Source organism: Urocitellus parryii, chromosome 5 (assembly GCF_045843805.1).
Source record: "Urocitellus parryii isolate mUroPar1 chromosome 5, mUroPar1.hap1, whole genome shotgun sequence".
NCBI classification, from domain to species: domain Eukaryota; kingdom Metazoa; phylum Chordata; class Mammalia; order Rodentia; family Sciuridae; genus Urocitellus; species Urocitellus parryii.
In genome coordinates, this window is record NC_135535.1 from 161,776,350 (window position 1) to 161,798,107 (window position 21,758).

Here is a 21,758-nt window from a genome sequence, read left to right on the forward strand (position 1 = left end):
AAGCAATGTAATCATGGGCTTCCCTTGCTCGAAGATTTTGGCTGGCTCTCCATTGGTTGCAGTATAAAATTCATTTCATATCCTACAAGATCCTTGACATTCTGTCCCCATCTTGCCTCTTCAAACATGTTTTCAATACAAATACAACTGACTTTTTTTTTTATTTCCCCCTGCAGTACTGGAGATTTAACCCAGGGCATAATATTTGCTAGGCAAGCAGTCTACCATTGAACTACATCCTCAGCCTTTTTATTTTATTTTGAGACAGGATCTCACTAAGTTGTCCAGGCTGACCTTGTGATCCTCCTGCCTCAGCCTCTCGAGTAGCTGGGATTATTACAGGCATGTCTCCTCCTGCACATAGTTTATAACTGATCTTTTACTATTTTCTAAAACATGCTTTGTCCTGTCTACAGTTACCTGTTTTTCCTTCTGCTGACAATGTCCATCTCTGCAAAATGATGCTCATTCAAGGTCCAGTTCATGTCACCTTCACCAGGAAGCATTTCTTAATATCTCCAAATTGAATTATTATGCCATTTTAAAAGTCATACATGATTTTCTCTCAAAGCATAAAATCCTCAAAGAAAAACAGTATATATTACCCATATTTGAATTATTTGATATCTTTTGTCATTGTTATTTTTACTTAATTCATTTCATATAAAAATCAAGCATAGAAGTCATACTGGCATAAGTCTACTAAATTAAGGATTCAAATTATTCAGTTTTAATTTATATCTTATGCCCTTTCTAAAGCAGCTATAGGTACAAAAACACAATCTTAAAAAAAAATGAAGACTTTAAGTTAACTACCTCATATTCCATGTAACAGTTTATATCCAGTAACTTTTGATATAGAAGGTAAGTTTTAAACAGGCCAGTTTAGAAGAACACATAAATCATCTCTAAAGGGCAGATATCAAAGAAAGATGGAAAATAAATAAATAATTGAAAAACTATTGATCAAGAAATGACTAAGAACAATTTTTTTGTGTGTGGAAGGAAAAGCAGGAAAAAGAATTTTGTATTGTTGCTTGCTAAAATATTATATCAAATTTGCTTTAATTACACGGTAATGCCTCTAAAAATAAGGTAATTATGCAATAACTTTTTATGTTACTGTTCCCACATATCTCTTAATAACTATGTAATTAACTTATCACTACTATACAGTGTGAAGTTTGATATTACTTGTACATAAAGACATTGATGGCTTAAATGAATGAGATGGGTAAAGCAAGTGATAGAGGTAGAGAAATCATAGCATTGTAGTAGTCAGGAATGTCAATGATTATTTAGATCATTGCACCCAGTCCTCAAGGATTAGATAAAGTCAGGGAGAACATGAGATGAATCATTTCATTTTCTTTTATTATTATTGTTGTGGTAGTGGTGGTGGTACCAGGGATTGAACTCAGGGACAATTAACTATTGACCCAAATCCCCAACCCTATTTTTGTATTTTATTTAGTGACAGGGCCTCATTGAGTTGCTTAGCACCTCACTGTTGCCAAAGCTGGCTTTGAACTCTCAATCCTCCTGTTTCAGCCACACGAATGAATCATTTAATTTTCTGAAAACAACAAACATACAATAAAGGAGATGAGTTGACCGACGACTGGAATAGATAAGTGAGTTTGGGATCTAATACATATACTTTTGCAGGCATGGTAGCACATACCTGTAATCCCCACCACTCAGGGGGCCGAGGCAGGAGGATCACAGGTTCATGGCCAACCTGGACAACATAGCAAGACCCTCTGTCAAAATAAAATAAAAATGGCTGGGGATATAGCTCAGTGGTAAAGCAGCCCTGGGTTCAATCCACAGTACCAAAAAATAAATAAATACACACACACACACACACACATACACACACACACACACACACACACACACATACACACACTTTTAAACAGTCCGTTTTGTTTTGGAAGGTTTTTCTTTTTAAGTAATTATTAAGGTGATTTTTTTTTAACTGAGAAAACCTTTCTTTTATCTCATTTTACCATTTTACCAACATCTTGAGTTTGTATGTGTGGCTTATGTGGCAAAGATGTACAACACCAGGAACTTCATTGCTGGTGGAAATGCAAAATGGCATAGCTACTTTGGAAGACAGTCTGGCAGTTTTTTACAAAACTAAACATATGGTTACCATATGATCCAGCAATTGTGCTCCTTGGTTGTGCAAATGAGTTGAAAACTTATGTCTACACACAAAAAAAACCTGCACACAAATGTTTATAGCAGTTTTATTCATAACTGAACAAGACTTGAAAACAACCAAGATGTCCTTCACTAGGTGCATGGATAAGCAAACTGTGGCACATCTAGACAATGAAATATGACTCTGCTGATAAAAAGACATGGAGGAACCTTAAGCTTGTATTCCTAAATGAAAGAAGCTAATTTGAAAAGCTACATGCTGTATGATTCCAACTATATGATATTCTGGAAAAGGCAAATCTGTGGAGATAGTAAAAAGATCAATTGTTGCCATGGATGGACAGAAGCTGGGAGTGAGAAGGGAGGGAAGTGGGTGGAGCACTGTCAGCAGTGAAACTGTTCTGGGTGATATTTTAATAGTAGATATAGGTGATTTATGCATTGTCAAATCTCATAGAATATTCAACACAAATAATGAACCCAAATATATAGGCATTAGTTAATAATAATATAGATTATAGTTAATAATAATATAGATTCATCAGTTATAACAAATGTACCACACTAATGCAAGATTTTAGTAATGGGGAATCGGGTTGAGGAGAAGAGAGAGAGGGTTTATGGGAGTCTCTGTACTTTCTGCTCAATTTTTGTGTAAACCTACAACTGCTCCAAAAAATAAAGTCTGTTGGTTTAAAAAAATAAGAAAAAAAAAAACAGAAAAGCCCAAATAGAAAAATCTTTCTTCCATTTATCTTACTCTGCCAACATCTTGATTTTATATATGTAGTCTGTGTCTCCCAGCTTCATCAGTTAACACTATTCTAAGGTGAGGCTTGTGACCTATGATTAGTGACTTCACAGTTTTTGCTAAAACACATGTTTTCATTAATATTGCATGATAACCACTCTGGCCCTACGAAGTACAGGATCCTTTCTACATAATTCCCTTAGGAATTTTTTTTTTTTTTAAAGAGAGAGAGAGAGAGAGAGAGAGAAGAGAATTTTCAATATTTATTTTTTTTTAGTTCTTGGAGGACACAACATCTTTGTTGGTATGTGGTGCTGGGGATCGAACCCGGGCCACACGCATGCCAGACGAGTGCGCTACCGCTTAGGAAGCCCCTCCCTTAGGAATTCTTTCAGCAATCCTGAGGGAAGCATTGGTCCTTGAGTTTCTTTTTTGTGCAGGGGTTGGAACTCCAGGGCACTCGACCTCTGAGCCACATCCCCAGCCCTATTTTTTTTTTTTTTTAAGAGAGAGTGAGAGAGAGAATTTTAATATTTATTTTTTAGTTCTCGGCGGACACAACATCTTTGTTGGTATGTGGTGCTGAGGATCGAACCTGGGCCGCACGCATGCCAGGCGAGCGCGCTACCGCTTGAGCCACATCCCCAGCCCCCCCAGCCCTATTTTGTATTTTATTTAGAGACAGGGTCTCACTGAGTTGCTTAAGGCCTCACCATTGCTGAGGCTGGCTTTGAACTCACAATCCCCCTGTCTCAGCCTCCGGAGCCATTGGGATTATAGGCAAGTGCCACCACACCTGGCCAGTCCTTGAGTTTCTACTTCAGGACAGATTTACTTGACATGAAGCTTCTGTAGATTAAGATTTTATTTTGGGGAAAAAAGATTGTTCTAAGGTTCCCTCAGGAACTTTCTAAATTGTCTTCTGTAAAACTGCCTGTATTTCCTAAAGCTAAGAGTAGAATACAGAAAATAGTGAAGATCCTTATGTCCTTGAGGAATTGTCTAAGAAGAGTGACCAATTTTGTTGTACTTATACTGATTTAATTTGTGAAAAGCTCTGTCCCAAGTGGTTACAATTATTAATGAACTCCAAAGGCATGAGTGGAAAACTGTTAGAATAGCTCATCATTTAGCTGAATCTGTGAAGTTGCTCTTAATAGCCATTTTTCTGTATAGTTAAATGTTCCTATGTTATTTTTAAAATGATGTTTATCAACTTATTATAAAAGTAATATTGCGGGCTGGGGTTTTAGCTCAGTGGTAGAGCACTTGCCTCACATGCGTGAGGCCCTGGGTTCTATCTTCAGCACCACATAAAAATAAGTAAATAAAACTAAAGATATTATGTCCATCTAAAACTAAAAATAAATATATTTTTAAAAAGTAATATTGCTTATTACATAATATTGAAAAGATAAAAGCAAACAGAAGAAAATAAAATTACCTCAACTCTGGAAATTTATCTTTTGATAAATTTTTTAATCTTTTTAATTTTTACTATTTTTTTTTTCCATAGGAAATGAGACATGGAAACCATGTGTATAGACAACTCCTTTAAGAGTTTTTTTTGTTTTTTTGTTTTTTTAAGATAGAGAGAGGAGAGAGAGAGAATTTTTTAATATTTATTTTTTAGTTTTCAGCGGACACAACATCTTTGTTGGTATGTGGTGCTGAGGATCGAACCCGGGCCGGACGCATGGCAGGCGAGCGCGCTACCGCTTGAGCCACATCCCCAGCCCTAATTTTTACTATTTTGAATAAACATGTTCCTCAAATGTGTTGCATGGATCTGACTAAAGATTAAAAATGGAAGGACAAGGGGCTGGAGTTGAGACTCAGTGGTAGAATGCTTGCCTAGCATGTGTAAAGCACTAGATTCAATCCTCAGCACCACATAAAAATAAATAAATAAAATAAAGGTATTGTGTCCACCTACAACTAAAAAAAATTTTTATAAATGGAAGGACAATACATATTGTATTTTAATAAAGTCAGGATTTGAAATCAACAGAAGAGCACTCTGTCCTCTCTTTGTAGCTCTTCTATAAAATCTAAAATCATTTTTAAAAACTATAGGTATGGAATAGATAAGTAATTGGTCATGAAACAAAAATACAACTCTGGAGGGAAATGAAGTTTATTCATTACCAATCACCATACCCCAAAATAATTTCTAGATAAAGAGTTAGATTACCATGAATAAACTAAAAGAAAAGACAGGCCAAAATCTACCTGATTTGGAGTTAATGGAAAAAATATTAAAGAAGAGATAAATGTATTTACATAATAAAAAAGACAAATGGGTTGGGGATGTTGCTTAGTGTGACACTTACCTAGCATGTGTGAGGTCCTGGGTTCCAGCTCCAATGCTGCCAAAAAAAAAAAAAGAAAGAAAAACAAATGACAAGTCAACATATACAGTGGACAAGCTGGGATTGTCTCTTACAATACTGAAAAAAGAGAAATATCCCAGTAGAACAATAGGTAAAGTTGTTATCAGACATTTCATGAAATGGAGAAATACAAATGATCAGTGAGCATATGAATTAAGCAAAAAGTATTCAACCTCTCTCTAATAAAAAAAAAATGATTGTAAATTAAAACACAGTGCTACCTTTCACCTTTCAAATTATCAAATCAAAAATATTTTTAGGGCTGGGGATGTGGCTCAAGTGGTAACATGCTCTCCTAGCGTGGGTGAGGCACTGTGTTCGATTCTTGGCACCACATAAAAATAAAGATATTGTGTCCACCTAAAACTGAAAAATAAATATTAAAAATATATATTTTTTAATAGCCAGAGTGCTACTGGGAATATATTTTTGGAAAAGAAGTCCTGAAATTTTTCAGTTATCCTTAAGTAAATGTATCCTAAGGAAATCAAATATATGCCTTATGATTAATATCATAAGAATATTCATCAGAGGCTGGGGCCATAGCTCAGTGGGAGAGTGCTTGCCAGGCACATGTAAGATACTGGGTTTGGGGCTGGGGATATGGCTCAAGCGGTAGCGCGCTCGCCTAGCGTGCGTGCGCCCCGGGTTCGATCCTCAGCACCTCATACAAACGAAGATGTTGTGTCCGCCGAGAACTAAGAAAAAATAAATAAATGTTAAAATTCTCTCTCTCTCTGTCTCTCACTCTCTCTTTAAAAAAAAAAAAAAAAAAAAAAAAAAAACTGACTAGTTAGTCAGTTAAAAAAAAAAAAAAGATACTGGGTTTGATCCTTATCCCCACATAAAAATAAGCAACTAAAATAAAAGCATTCTGTCCATCTACAACTGTAAAAAAAATTTAAATAATATTTATCACAATGATATAGCAATAAAAAATTTTGAAACCACCCAAATGTCCAATAATATGATTAAATAAATGATGCTATAGCCACATTTAAAAACATAGTCTTTGGGCTGGCATTGTGGCTTAGTGGTTGAACACATGTGAGGCACTGGGTTCAATCCTCAGCACCACATAAAAATAAATAAAGATACTGTGTGTTTATCTACAACTAAATAAATATTTAAAACATAACTAGTTATTGTGTTTGTTTACAACTAAAAATATTTTTAAATAAATAAAAGTGTGGTCTTCAAGAATATTTAAAAACATAGGAAAATATTCCTAATATACTTCATTTATTTTTTCATTCTTTTAGTTCGTGAGATTGAGCCCAGGTACTACAGCTTTTTATTTTTTCATTTTCAGACAGACTCGTGCTGAGTTGCTGAGGCTGGCCTCAAATTTGAGATCTTCCTGCCTTAGGTTCCCAAGTACCTGAAATTACAGGCATGTGCCACTGTGCCAGGCTTAATATTCTTTTTATTTCATAAATAATGTCTGAAAATTACAGGAAATGCAAAAAAAAGCATATGTGCACATATCTATATATAGATAAAATGAAAAGTTCCCACCCTAATTCTCTATTCCCATCTCTGAGTTAGCTATTCTGTTGTATCCATCCAAAAATACTATGTGCCTGTACAAGTTTCTGTATGTATATATATTCCAGTTTCATGAAATGAGAGTGTGCTGTGTTTACTCTTACAAACTGTTGCTTTTTCACTTGCCCTCATGTTGGAGATTGTTTTATATTGGCACATATTGAGCTACCTCATTCTGGTTATATTATTCCATTGATGGAATTAACTGGTCACTATTAAGGTTATTGGGTTCTTTTTTGTTGTTGTCTTGGTGTCACACAAAGCATATAACTTTTATAAGGAGAAATGTGGCAGACACTACCTTAACCAAGTGATCACACATCACTAAAGGATAGGACAAAGCAACAACAGATGCCCCCTGATGGGGCATCCCTGAGAGAGAGACAGCATCATTTATGTAATATTCCCATTAAAAATATTAAACCCAAATCTAATCATGAGAACACAGCAGACAGACCACATGAAGCAACACTGCCAAACAACTTACCTACACTCTTCAAATATTAAAATCTTGGTGGACACGATGGTATACACCTATAATAAAAAACTTTGTTCTTCCCCATTTATGATGTTACTGTGCTTTTTGCTGTTGAATGTAGAATAAACAGTGTTAGAGTCTACTGGGTTTAGTTCCAGTCACCATGAAAACTGTTAGTGAAAGAGATGTATATGGAAAAGAAAGAACTGAGATTTTGGTTTTTTCCTCTTTTTAAGTGACTCCATTAAAGGTTTCATACCCACTAAAAGTATTTCTCATTTCTCTATACAAGACACTAAGAAAATTCAAGATGTTGCACCTCATGTACTATAACTATGTAGAATTTAGACTGCTTACATTAGGAAATCCTATGCCTTTTTCCTACACCAGCAGTTCCATCTCTGTGTGATTTGAAGAAATCAGCTTGGCACTTCCTCTCTTTACACCATTTGATATTTCAGGCTTCATCTCAGCCACTAGGTAGAGCTGAGCAAAAATGGATCACACTCTTTAGCATCAGTAAAGTCTAAATAAAGTCAACCAGTAGACAGTATGCTGTATCCACTGTTAATGAACAGAGGTTTATTTGGAAAGATTATATCCCAAAATTCAGAGCCTGCCAGTAGTAACCCTAGGAACCAAATTCAGTATCAGCAAGAAGCTCTCACTCACCTTAAGCCTCAATGGCTAGAGAACCTACCATCCATAGCACAGCCTAAAGCTGGAAAAAGCCTGAGAGGCCCTGGGATGAGCCCATCTTTAAAAGGATCAGAGGAGAGAAGGAGCCAAAGTAGACCTATGGGGATAACGTGTTCCTTGTGTAATTCCTCCAATTCCTGGTCCCTTGGCTACGTGAAAAGCATACATTCAGATCCTTGCCCTACATTTTCAAGTGACTTACTGATAAGACACAGGCAATGGCACTAGTGAAAAGAGCTCATAAGAGACTTTCATATTGAACATACATACCAAGTCAGTTATTTGAGATTTTGCTTCTTGGATTTTTGGTAAGTCCAAAATCTTTACTTAAAAAGAGCAAACTGCTTTTTAAAATTTTTAATTCTACTAGCCATGTTTATCTGCTATAATGTTTACCAAGTACACTTTGAGCCTGAGGCAATGTTTCAGTGATTCAAACATGAATAAACACTTTGTTTACTTGCTAACACAGTTTTTGTAAAGGTTAATACCCTATTATTGTTGGTATTTTTTCTGAAAAATACATTTTTTGAATAATATCTTAAAATGTAAAGAATTTTTTTAAATAGAGGGAGGGGCAAAATTTAAAAACAATTCCCAGAAAAATTTGTTCTTCAAACATATAAAAAGATGTTCCATCTCACTCATAGTCAGAAACACAAATTAAAATTATATTGAACTATCATTTCTAATCCGAGACTGACAAAAGTTCAGAAGCTGGACAGTTCATTCTGTTGGTAAGGTTGTGAGGAAATAGACATTAATGCATTACTAGTGGAAATACAAAATGATTCAACCTCTATGAAAGGGAATTTGGCAATATCTAACAAACACATACACGCATGCTCGAATACACCCCCACACACTTCCACCTGGTAATTCTTCCTCTGGAAATCCGTCCAAAAACACCCCTAACAACACACAAATATATAATCAAATGGTGACACTACTTATAATTACAAAACATTAGAGACTGTATAAATCTCCACACATAGAAAATTGATTGAATAAACTAATGTGTCCACATACTGAGATACTATGCAGCTGGGAAAAAGAAAGGAGGAGTTGAGGAGGTAGCTCAGTCCTAGAGCATTTAGCCTAGAATATGTGAGGCCCTGAGTTGAATCTCTAGCACAGCTAAATAAAAAAGGAAAAAGATCTCACTGGGTGTGGTGGCACCTGCCTATAATCCCAGCAGCTCTGGAGGCTGAGTAGGAGGATCGCAAGTTCAAAGCCAGCCTCAGCAACAATGAGGTGCTTAGCAACTCAGTGTGACCCTGTCTCTAAATAAAATACAAAACAGGGCCAGTGATGTGGCTCGGTGGATGAGTGCCCCTAAGTTCAATCCCTAGTACCAAAAAAAAAAAAAAGAAAGAAAGAAAGAAAAAAGATCTCTATGGATTGATGTGAAATGATTTCCAGGAGATATTTTTAAATGAAAAAATCAAAGTTCAAAAGAGTCTGTATAGTGTGGTACCTCCTCCTGTGATTGTTGGTAAGTATAAATATTTGTGCTTCCCTTTACCAGAGGACTTCAGGAGAAAAAATCAGGAGACAGTGAAGTTGGTTACTCACAGACAGGAGAGCACAGGGTAAAAGAGTGACATCTCCCCACATACATCTTTTATAGAACTTTTATTTTTAGAAACATGTTAATGTTCTACATATTTTTAAAAGAACAAAAAACTCAAAAAGGAAAAGAGAATACTGAAAACAAACTATTAACAGGTGAGCTTAACTTTTTTTCCAATCTTTTAAGTAGAATAAGCCCCCCAAAAGGGGGTAAAAAAGAGAATTACTTTAAGTATACTGAACATAGTATCTGACTACGTGGGAGAAAAGCAAACCAGTCCTGAATCCTTTTTAGTAGGTTTGAGTTTTTTATAGTTAGGGATGAAATGATTAGGGCAGGAGAGGTCAGCACTACTGGCAATTTAACCCAGGAGAGGTCCACCATTCCACCTGACCCTTTTTACATTATTTTGAAACAGCATCTCTATAAATTGCCCAGGTGGGCCTCGAACTCATGACCCTCCTGCCTCAGCCTCCCAATAGCTAGGGTTATAGGAATGCACCAGTGCTCCTGGCCTAGAAACAAAATGATTCTGAAGCTATTTCACATGTATTACAAAATTGAGTAAATGTGTTGATATTCTTGGGAGCTAGGGTTCTGACTGTAGATACATGGAATAGGGAAAAGGGTAGGGGAAGAGCCCTGTGGAGATAAGAATTGGTGTCAACTCAATTTGCAAAATTTGTCAGTATACACATATGTATGCACACATATTTATGGGTTTAAGTGTATACCTGTATGTGTGCTTCCTAGGTCTGTTTTCTAGCATAGTGTAGCACTAAAAGCCCAGTTGCCACCTAGATCTTATTCTCTAATCCCATTCCTTGCTAAAAGGAAATGAATATCCTTGGAGAAAAGGCCGATTCCAGTGTATACCTGAGCCCAGAACATTATACCAGATAATAAGGAAATGCCCAAAAATATAGGCAGGTCCAAGGGTACAAAAGCCAGCATGAAGGGGCTCCCATTAGCAAAAAGTAGAACATTTTTAGTATTAGTACTCAGGGGCTGGGAAGAATTACAAACCATTACTTTTTAAAAATCTGTACATGAGGGGCTGGACTGTGGCTCAGCAGTAGAGTACTCACCTAGCACATGCAAGGCCCTGGTTTCAATCCTCAGCACCACATATAAAATAAATAAAATAAAGGGATTGTGTCCAACTACAACTAAAAAAATAAAATACTCTAAAAAAAACTGTACAACATGGAGGCACAATACCTAATTATGTATTTAGCTTGGTCATGATGTTTAGGTTTTAATGAATTTAATATTAATAAAGATATTTTATTTTAAATTACTTGTTAAGAAATTGTCCATAATAAACATACTGAAATTAAACTTATTGTAGGAAAAAAAACTGTGTGTATTATTTTTAATATTTATTTATTTTTTAGTTGTAGTTGCACACAATACCTCTATTTATATGTGGTGCTGAGGATTGAACCCAGGACCTCGCACATGCTAGGCGAGCGCTCTACCACTGAGCCACAACTGTGTGTATTTTTTAAAATATTTTTTTAGTTGTTGGCAGACCTTATTTTATTTATTTGTTTGTTTATTTTATTTATTTATTTATACATTTAGAGAATCGAATCCAGGGCCTCACACATGCCAGGCAAGTGCTCTACCACTGAACCACAGCCCCAGCCCCTGTGTGTATTTGTTAACACAGGACTGGGGATCAAACCCAGGGCCTGGTTCATACTAGGAAAACACTCTACCGAGTTTTATCCCCAGCCCTGCATCTTTAATTACAATAAATAGATTCTTAAAATAATAGATGGAAGAAAGGGGTAATTTCTTGCTTACAGTAAAATGCCAAGGGCTAACTTTGGTAAATGCAAATGATGTGCTGGAATGGGAAAATCATCACAATTTGAGTTGCTTCAATTAAGAATCTTGAATGGAACCAGGAATTGGGCATGGTGGTGCACACCTGTAATTCCAGTTTTGTATCAAGAGGGTGAGGCAGGAGTATCCCAAGTTTATCTTGGGCAGGAGACCCTGTCTCAAAAAGGGCTGGGGATATAGCTCAATGGTAGAGTACTTGCCCAACTTGAACAAGGCCCTGAGTTCTATTCCTGGTATCACCAAAAAAAAAAAAAAAAAAAAAAAAAAGATATTAAATCTACAGCTGAAATGAGGACTTGTGTCATGTGTAGTGCTAGGGATTGAGCCTTGCACATGGCATGAGCGCTGCCTCAGGAATGGACTCTTTATTTGTTTGTTTGCTTGTTTTATTCTAATCAGTTGTACATGACAACAAAATGCTTTTTGATTCATTGTACACAAATGGAACACAATTTTTCATTTCTCTGGTTGTAGGGTCAAAGTGGGGTCACACCTACAAAGTAGGGTCATACCTACAAAGTAGGGTCACATCATTTGTGCAATCATACATGTACCTACGATAATGATGCCCATTTCAGTCCACCAATCTTTCCTATCCCCATGTCCCCTCCCTCTCCTCCATCCCCTTTGGCCAATCCAAAGTTTCTTTACTCATCCCATGCCCCTACCCCATTATGGATTAGCATCCACTCACCAGAGAAAACAGGAATGGACACTTCAGATGAGGAACAGGGTCATAAACTGTTTGTTAGATGCAATGGGAAAAAAAATATTTACATATAATGGAGAAATAGAACAGCATCTTGATCAAGTGGTCAAATTAATTACACCAGTGAACAGCAGATGGAATAATGTGCCTCTCAGTATCATATCCTGAGAAGGACACAGAATAATGTATGCAGTAATCTAGTCAATAATGCATAGATATCAGACAAACTCAAAATTAGAATGACGTTATTAAAAAAGGGGGTAGGAAATGACTGTTCTTCAAAAACGTCCATGTCACATAGGTCAAAGAAAGACTGAGGAAATGTTCCACATTAAAGAAGACTAAAAGGACAGAGAGTTAAATTCTAAACCAGGTTTCATTTTTCCACTGAGAAAATGCTATAAAGGACATTATTGGGTAATTGACAAAGTTAGAATATGAACAATAGATTACTGAAGTTGATAACTGGACTGTGGCTATATAAGATTATATCCCATTCTCAGAAGAGCACATCAAAGAATTTAGAGATAAAAAGCCATGTTAATGCAACTCACTCTCAAATAGTTGAGGAAAAATTCATAATAGAACACATGCAAATGGAGCAAAACTTAAGCACATCTGAGTGAAGGCTATGAAGGTGCTTTTTATTTTTATTCCAAAATATAGTATACATAGTATAATATACTAATTTTATTTTTATTTATTTTGTCTGAATTTAAGATTCTTTATTTGGGGGGTGAGGTACCAGGATTGAATTCAGGTGCACTCAATCACTGAGCCACATCCCCCAGCCCTATTTTATATTTTATTTAGAGACAGGGGCTTACTGAGTTGCTTAGCACCTCATAGCACCTCACTTTTGCTGAGGCTGTCTTTGAACTCAGGATTTTTCTGCCTCAGCCTCCCAAGCTACTAGAATTATAGGTATGCATCATCATCGTGTCTGGCAAGATTCTTAACAAATAATTATTTTTTTTTTAAATGCACTTTGGGGCTGGGGTTGTGGCTCAGAGGTAGAGCACTTGCCTAGCATGTGTGAGGCCCTGGGTTCAATCCTCAGCACCACATAAAAATAAATAGATAAAGGAAAAATATTGTGTCCAACTACAACTAAAAAAAAAATACTTTATTAAAATTTTTTAAATGCACTTTGGGCAGGCTAATAATTAAAAATCTAAACTTAAAATCATATTGGAGGGCTGGAGTTGTAGCACAGTGGTAGAACTTTTGTCTAACATGTTGAGGCACTGGGTTCGATTCTCAGCACCACATATAAATAAATAAAGGTCCATCAACAACTAATAAATTATTTTTTAATAAATTATATTAGAAATACTGTGCTAAATGAAAAAAGCTAGACTTTAAATGACAGGTATTGTATGATCTCTTATTTGAGTTACCTAGAACAGGCAAATTCTCAGACAGAAAGTAAAACAGCAGTTCCCAGGGACTGAGATGAAGAGGAATGGGGAGTTTATTGTGTAATGGGTACTGAATTTCTGTGAAGGTGATGAAAAAGTCCTGAAAATAGGTGCAGGTGATAGTTGCACAGCATTTTAAATGCTCTTAAGACTACTGAGTTGTACTTTTAAAAACTGTTAAAATAGTAAATAGTATGTTGCATATGTTTTACTCAGTGAAGTATCTTGGAGATGTTTGCTTATTCATATTATAAAAGGATTCCCTACAGTTTTTTCATTACAAGTTCCCTTTTGTTTAAATAACTTTAAACAACTTTTTAGATTCATATCAGCTACTTTTTGAAGGTTCTACTTATAGTTGGTCATGTTTTATCTTTAGTTCATCTTAGTTGGTTTTTAAAAATAGATTATTAAAAAGGTGATATTCACCTAGGGCGAAGGCTTAGCTTTCTTCAGTATTCCGGTTTTCCACTTGTTAAAGCAAATGACTCTGTGGAGTACCTCATTTCATTCATCAGCCCGCCCTTCACTTAGAAAGATGATGCTGGTACTTATGCTCCATAAAAATATTCCATAAACATAAGCTTTTCTTTTTCTCACAAAGACCAGAGCAGGAGGAATGAGGAAAACAGATGTTGCTTATAAGGCCTCTAATAGACGTGTTTCCATTGTAAGCTGATCTGACTCTGAATTTGGCGTCAGCTCCATTCACTGTGTGGGCTGAGCATTTTAGTCTCACAGTTTGGCAGAAAGTTAATATTGACCTTTGACTATTACCTGAAAACTCAATGATAAAAATACTCTTGCTAAACCTCTAGAGAGAGTGATCTCACACATAGTGTAAGCACATGTCTTCAAAATACGTTACTCTGTTAACCAAATTAGTTTTATTCTTTAATTGGAAGTATTTATTTTATCAAATACAGAGCATTCCCCAAATCTAACTGGGAAAAGTCCGTGTGGTCAGAATGGTAGAAGAGGAACAACATAAATCTCTTGCAGTGCTCTCCACAGGTCATTATACCACAGCTTCTCAATTAACCTTCACCCCCCAGGCTGCCCAGGGCCTAAGGGAAGGCCGAGAAGTCTGGCCACAGAACAGTTTCTCATTATCATCTGTTCTTCTGAGTATTTAAGCACTGCTGCAGCAGCTCAAGTTTCCCCTAAGGGGAAAGAAGCCCAGATTTTTCTGTTCTTGACCTATCTTATTTGTAACTACACTTTTTAATTTTTTTTAAAGTTTCATTACAGTGTAATTGGCATGCAATAAACTACCCATATTTAAAATGTACAATTTTATAAATGTTGACATGTATATTCCCATGAAACCATCACTATGGGCATATCCACTACTCCCCTACCCTTTTATAATTCTGCCTTCCTGCCCCTTCTCATCCATTTGAATTGTTTCCATTTGGGGGTTATTACAAATAAAAAGCATCTGGGAATATTCATTTACAAGTCTTTTTGTAGATATGTGCTTTCGTTTACCTTGGGTAAATACCTAGAAATAGATTTACTGGTCATATGGTAGCTATGATTAACTTTTTAAGAACTAACAAATAGCTTTCCAAACTGGTCTTATCATTTTACATTCCCACAACAAGTGTATGAGAGTTCCAACCCATCCACACCCTTTCCAGCACTTGGTATGATCAGTCCTTCTTTAGTTTTGTTTTACAGTGCTGGGGATCAAATCCAGGGCCTCAGACATGCTGGGCAAGCACCCTACCACTAAGATACACTTCCAGACTTTTTTTGAGACCACTTCCCAAGTAGCTGGTAAATAGCTGAACCTAGTTAGTCTTTTTAAATTTTACCCATTCTAATGGTTATGTGGTGGTATCTAATTGTAATTTTAATGTGCATTTTTTTAATGAATAATGATGTTGAACATCACATGATTATTTAGCATCTTTTGGCCCATTTTTTTTAATTGAGTTGTTTCTTGTTACTAAGGTGCAAAATTGTTTGCTTTTGAGGAAGTCCAAATTGCTATGTCCTCTATAAAAATTTACACTTTTTATAACTTACTAAGTTATCTTTAGAAAACCCAACGTACATGCCTGTAATCCCAAAGATTCAGGAGACTGAATCAGAAGGATCTGAAGTTTGAGGCCTGGCTCAGCAACTTAATGAAACTCTGTCTCAAAATATAAAATCAGAAAGGCTGGAGTTGTAACTGGGTGGTAAAGTACCCCTGAATTCAATCACTAATACAAAAAAAAAGAAAACAAGCAAGCTTTTCTTTGATGTATTTCTCTCAATGTCTCATAGGTTTATCTCTCACAATTTAAGCCTATGATTCATTCCAACAGAATTTTTATAAATGTCATAAGGTAAAAGTTGAAGTGGTTTTTTTTTCCACATACGGCAGTCTTATGTAATTTATTTAAAAGACTATTCTTTCCTCATTAAGTTTCCTTTCCTCATTAAGTTGCTTTGGCACTGTTGTCAAAAAGAAATTGGTTTTGTCATGCACCATGGCACATGCCTGTATTCCCAATGACATGGGAGGCTGAGGCAGGAGGATTCCAAGTTCATAAGCCAGCTTCAGCAACTTAGCAAAAGGGTTGGAAATGTTGCTCAGTGATAAAATGCCCATCAGTACAAAAAGAAAATAAAAAAAGCAATCAGTCTTATAGAAGCAGGTTTATTTCTGTGCTCTGTTCATTCTATTAATCTATATGTCTATCTTTATGCAAATATTATAGTATCTTAATTATCATAGTTTTGAAAACACGTAATGTAAGTCTTCTGATTTTGTTCTTCATTTTCTAAGTTCTGTTTTGACTAATTTAAGTCCTTTGAATTTTCATATAAATTTTATAAGCAGCTTGTTAATTCCTATAAGACAACCTACTAGCTGGGTATGGTGGTAGTACATGGCTATAGAACCAGCAACTCTGGAGACTGAGGCAAGAGGATTGCAGGTTTAAGGGCAGCCACAGCAATTTAGGGAGACCCTGTCTAAAAGTGAAAAATAAAAAGGGCTGGAAATATAGCACAGTGGAAAGGTGCCCCTGGCTTCAATGCTCAGCACCACAAAAAAAGGAAAAGAAAAGAAAAAGCCTGCTAGAATTTTGATTGGTATCTCACATTGGATCAATAAAAATTTCTTCAGAGCTGATAAAGATATTGAATCTTCTGACCTATGAGCACTTTATATCTGTCCATTTATTTAGTTTTTTTTTTTTTTTATTAGAACTGTTTTGTTATTGTCAGTGTGCAGGTCTTGCATGACTTTATCAGGCAAATTTGATGCTGTGGGAAAACAGTAATTAACATGAATTTCAAATTGTTCATTGCTAGTATATGTAATTACAACACATATATATGCATACATATATTACCAATATAGATATTCAATTGATTTTTATATACAGATTTTATATCCTGCAATTTTACTAAATTCACGCAGTAGTTCTAAGTTTTTTTAGATTCCATAGGATTTTCAAACTAGGGTTTCTCGTCATTGACATTATTGACAATGTAGGATGTTTGGCATTATCCCTAGCCTAGATAGACATAACACCTCCTAATCTAGCTATAACAACTAAAATGTCTCCATACATGGCCAAATATCTCCTCAGGGTCAAAATCTCCCACTTTGGAGAACCATAGGCATAAACAATCATGCCATCTGCAAATAGTGACGGTTTTATTTCTGTTCTTAATGTTTTGTTTTGTTTTGTTTTCTTTCAATGCTAGATATTGATCCCAGAGGCATGCCACCACTGAGCTACATGTTCAGCCCTTTTTAATTTTGAGACAGGGGCTTGTTAAGCTGCTTAGACTGACCTGGAACTTGTGATCGTCCTTCTTCAGCTTTAAGTAGTGTTCTTAAGGTGGAAATATTCCATCATTTACTAAGAAATATATTACCACACAGTGGTACACACCTGTAATCTCAGCAGTTCAGCAGACTGAAGCAGGAAGATTGCAAGTTCAAGGGCAGTCTCAGCAATTTAGTGAGGCCCTGTCTTAAACTGAAAAATAAAAAGGACTGGCATTGTGGCTCAGTGGTAAAGCATGCCAGGGTTCAATGCCCATAACCACCCCCCTGCCAAAAATAAATAAATAAAAATAAAAGAGAGAGAGAGAGAGATTGACAGTTAAGTTTTCTTTTTTTTTTTAATATTTTTAATATTTATTTATTTTTTAATTCTCGGCGGACACAACATCTTTGTTTGTATGTGGTGCTGAGGATCGAACCCGGGCCGCACGCATGCCAGGCGATCGCGCTACCGCTTGAGCCACATCCCCAGCCCCGACAGTTAAGTTTTCATAAGTGCTTTTTATCAGGATGAGAATATTCCCTTCTTTTTGTGTTTTGCCCAAAGTTTTTATTAGAAATAGATGTTGGAAGTTGTCAAATGCTTTTTCTGCTTCTATTAAGATGACTTTCTAAGGACTTCTTATTTAATCTGATAAATTATGTTGATTTTTAAATATTAAACCAACCTTGCATTCCTAAAATAACCTCTACTTATCATGATTTGCTAAATTTTTAAAATATTGTTATATTTGATTTTCTAAAATTTTCTGTAGAATGTTTGTAACTGTATTCATAAGGAGTATTGGTCTATAGTTTTCTGATTTGGGTACTAGAGTAATGCTGGCCTTAAAAAATGAACTGGGTAGTATTTCTTTCCTTCCTCTCCACCCCTAAACACACACACACACACACACACAGAGTTTTCTAAAGAGTTTGTGTATCATTGGCATTATTTTTCTTAAATGTTGAGTAGAACTCAGCAATATCCTTTGGACCTGAACTTTTCTTTTTTCTTTTTTTTAAAAAAAAAAAAAAAAAAACAGGGAGAGAAAGAGAGAGAGAATTTTAATATTTTTTTTTTTGTTTTCGGCGGACACAACATCTTTGTTTGTATGAGGTCCTGAGGATCGAACCCGGGCCGCAAGCATGCCAGGCGAGCGCGCTACCGCTTAAGTCACATCCCCAGCCCTGAAATTTTCTTTATAGGATGCTTTTTACTATAAAATGAATATATTTCATAGATACAGGACTATTTAAGTTATATAAATGAGTTTTGATTGTTTGTATCTTTCAAGAAATTTGTCCTGTTCACCTGACTTCTCAACTTTTTGGGCTTAAGTTGCTAATTATGTTTCCTATTTATCCTGTTAATAAATATAGACTCTGTATTGTACCTGTGTCATCCCTAAAACTGGTATGTGTGTTTTCCCTCTCCCTCATCAATCTGCCTAGAGATTTGTCCGTGTGGGCCTAGTTGCACTCCCAGTTCCACCTTGTCAGCTCATTGAGTCTGTCGGGATCTGCCTAGGTCGTCCCTCCTTATGTTTTGCCCTAGTAATTCTAGGCAGTTTTGTTACTCATCTTTTGGTTGGTATGACCAAAATACCTGACAAGAAGGACTTAGCAGGCTGTGGACATAGCTCAGTTGGTAGAGAGCTTGCCTCACATGTACAAGGCCTTCAGTTCGATCCCCAGCACCACAAAAAAAAAAAAAAAAAGAGAGAGAGAGGGAGAGAGGAGGAGAGATTTATTTTGTCACACAGCAGAGGAAAACTTCTCAGTTTATGGCATCCAGAAGCAGGTATCAAGAGAGAAAAAAGGGACCAGGACAAGATAAACCCTTCCAGGGCATACCCCAGTGACTTACATCCTAGATCCCACCTCCCAGGAGTTAATTCAGCTATTCATTGGAAGAATTTACCTCATCAGTGGATGAGATCAGAGTCTTCATGATCCAGTTATTTCCTAAACAACCACCTCTGAACCTTGCTGCACTGGGGACCAAACATTTTACCTCGTTTGGACTCCTCTTTCATGAATCCTCTGTGGCTGATGTCCAGTATTTGAACAACTTTTTTTTAATATTTCTTTGTCATTTCTGGAGAAAGAGTAAATCTGGTTCCTTTTATTCCATCTTGATCAGAAGCAGAAGTCCTCAATGCTATTTTCTACTTTATTGTAATTTAATGTCAAGCTGGTCCTTAGTGCTTGACTACAGAATTTATTTCACTGCTACTTCTGGGAATGAAAGGGAGATATAAGTTACTTCATAACTTTTCATCTCAGAACCGTATTTGGAAAGACATCCAGATAATAGAATTTTCTCCAAATACCAATAGTAGACTAATAATAACAACTATACAGAGGAAAGGGGAGAGAGCTAATCAGTTATCAGTGATAAAGACCCCATGAAACACTGTTTTTTGTTTTTTTTAATTTTTATTGTTGGTTGTTCAAAACATTACATAGTCCTTGACATATTTCACACTTTGATTCAAGTGGGTTATGAACTCCCATTTTTACCCTGCATGTAACACTATTTAGCCACTAATTTAAAAAAAAAATTTTGTAGTTGTAGGTGAACAGAATGTCTTTATTTTATTTGTTTATTTTTATGTGGTGCTGAGAATCGAACCCATTGCTTCACATGTACTAGGCAATTGCTCTGCCACTGAGCTACAGCCCCTAGCTACTAATTTTTTTAAACCTTTTAATCTCAAAGTAAAGAAAAGTATGGTAGTTTTAGCTTAGAAAGACCAGATTGATTTGATGGCAAGCTGTCGTGCCCCCAACTTGAGTTCTTCAGGAGAAATATTAGGGGAAGATAATATGTTTAGGGAGAGACCTCTAACCCTTGGAGGCCTATGACTTACTTCCAAGGCTGAAGTGAGGTCTAGTGCTCACACCGTACTTTGTTCTGACCCACTGACATTTCTGATGCTGTTATGTAATACTCATATTCCTCCTTTTTGTCTGTGTTCTAGGTTTTCTGTCTCAGCTGGTCTGTGATAAACCTCTGACTGAATGCATCCGTGCCGGCCACTATGCAGCAAATGTCATAATTAGGCGAACCGGCTGCACCTTTCCTGAGAAGCCAGATTTCCACTGATGGAAGAGCAGATAACCTAGGCCCAGGAGTACAGACACTGCCCTGATTGCTTCCTGAGAATTCCCACATTAATAAAGAAGAAAATTATCTGCTATCTTTCCTACTATAATAACATTCATTCTTAATTTAGAGGGCACAGTAATGCTTGCAGAATATTTAGTCTCTCAACAACCTGAAAAAAAAAAAACTGTTTATTTCCTTAGTTTGTTAATGCCTCTTAAATGTCAGTTCAATTGGAATATAACATTTCAGTAGAAATTTTTATTTCATGTTCAATTACTTTGTAAATTCATGTATGTGCAGTAAATTGATCCATTTCTGCTTTGAATGCAGATGCAATTTAATATAATAGATTTTTTAAAAGAAATTAATCCTAACACATCAATCTTTAGCTTTTTATATAAACATATTTAATTTAGGAGTGTGTAAGTGGCACATACACAGATAAATGTACCACATATATACATGATAAATGGTCAGATAAGGTACAGAAATATTTATCTTGCCAAATTATTTAAAATGTCTCTTCAGTGTGTACTCAAACGTATAATGAATTTTGGATGACTGAATAAATTGCCAAATTTTAAGTTGTATTACAATATTCAAAGTATGACCTTATGCTTACTTATGGTACTCTGTAATTTGATACAAATAAAAACTTGTCATATAGGAATTTTTTCTGTCTTTGCCCTATGCCCAATAAAATTAAGAAAGAAAAATTATTACTTAGTAGTAGCCCTGAAGTGAGATCTCATTTGTTGATATGGTCAGAAAGAAAGTATATAATATGTAGGAAAATAATGGTATTGAGCCAGACACAGTGGTACATGCTTGTAATCCCAGCTATCTGGGAGGCTGAGACAGAAGGATGAAAGTATGAGGCCAACCTGGGCAACGTAGCGAGACCCTGTCTCAAAATAAAAAGAGCTGGGGATAATGCTAAGCGATACAGCACCCCTGGGTTCAATCCCCAGTACCTCAAAGAAAAATAGAAAGAAAGATAATAGTATTGAATAAGCAGAAGAAAGAACCAACAACCTTGAAGACATGTTAATTGAAATTATCCAATCTGAAGAACAGATAATAAGAATGGATACAAATGAACAGAGCCTGAAAGACTCAAGGGACTCCATCAAGCATCAATAGCATGCTAATCACAGGAATTTGAAGTACCAGGAAAGAAGAGAAGAAAAAGGAGCAAAAAGAATAGTTGATGAAATAATGGCTGAAAACTTCCCAATTTTGTTGATAAACATTAATACACACATCCAGT

The 21,758-nt window shown here is 36.0% G+C and overlaps 1 protein-coding gene across 2 annotated transcripts in view; it reads left to right on the forward strand.

Moving 5' to 3' along the window:
• Positions 1-21,214, forward strand: part of Adk (adenosine kinase) — a 468,242-nt gene extending 447,028 nt beyond the window's left edge. Inside the window, exon 11 of one of the 2 annotated variants that reach the window (XM_026390231.2) lies at positions 20,361-21,213. In XM_026390231.2, the coding sequence (XP_026246016.1) occupies positions 20,361-20,485 (125 nt within the window). In that variant the 3' untranslated portion in view covers positions 20,486-21,213. Of the gene's footprint in view, positions 1-20,360 lie in introns of both variants that reach the window. The other variant, XM_026390232.2, reaches the window with a different exon arrangement.
• The last annotated feature ends 544 nt before the right edge of the window (positions 21,215-21,758 follow it).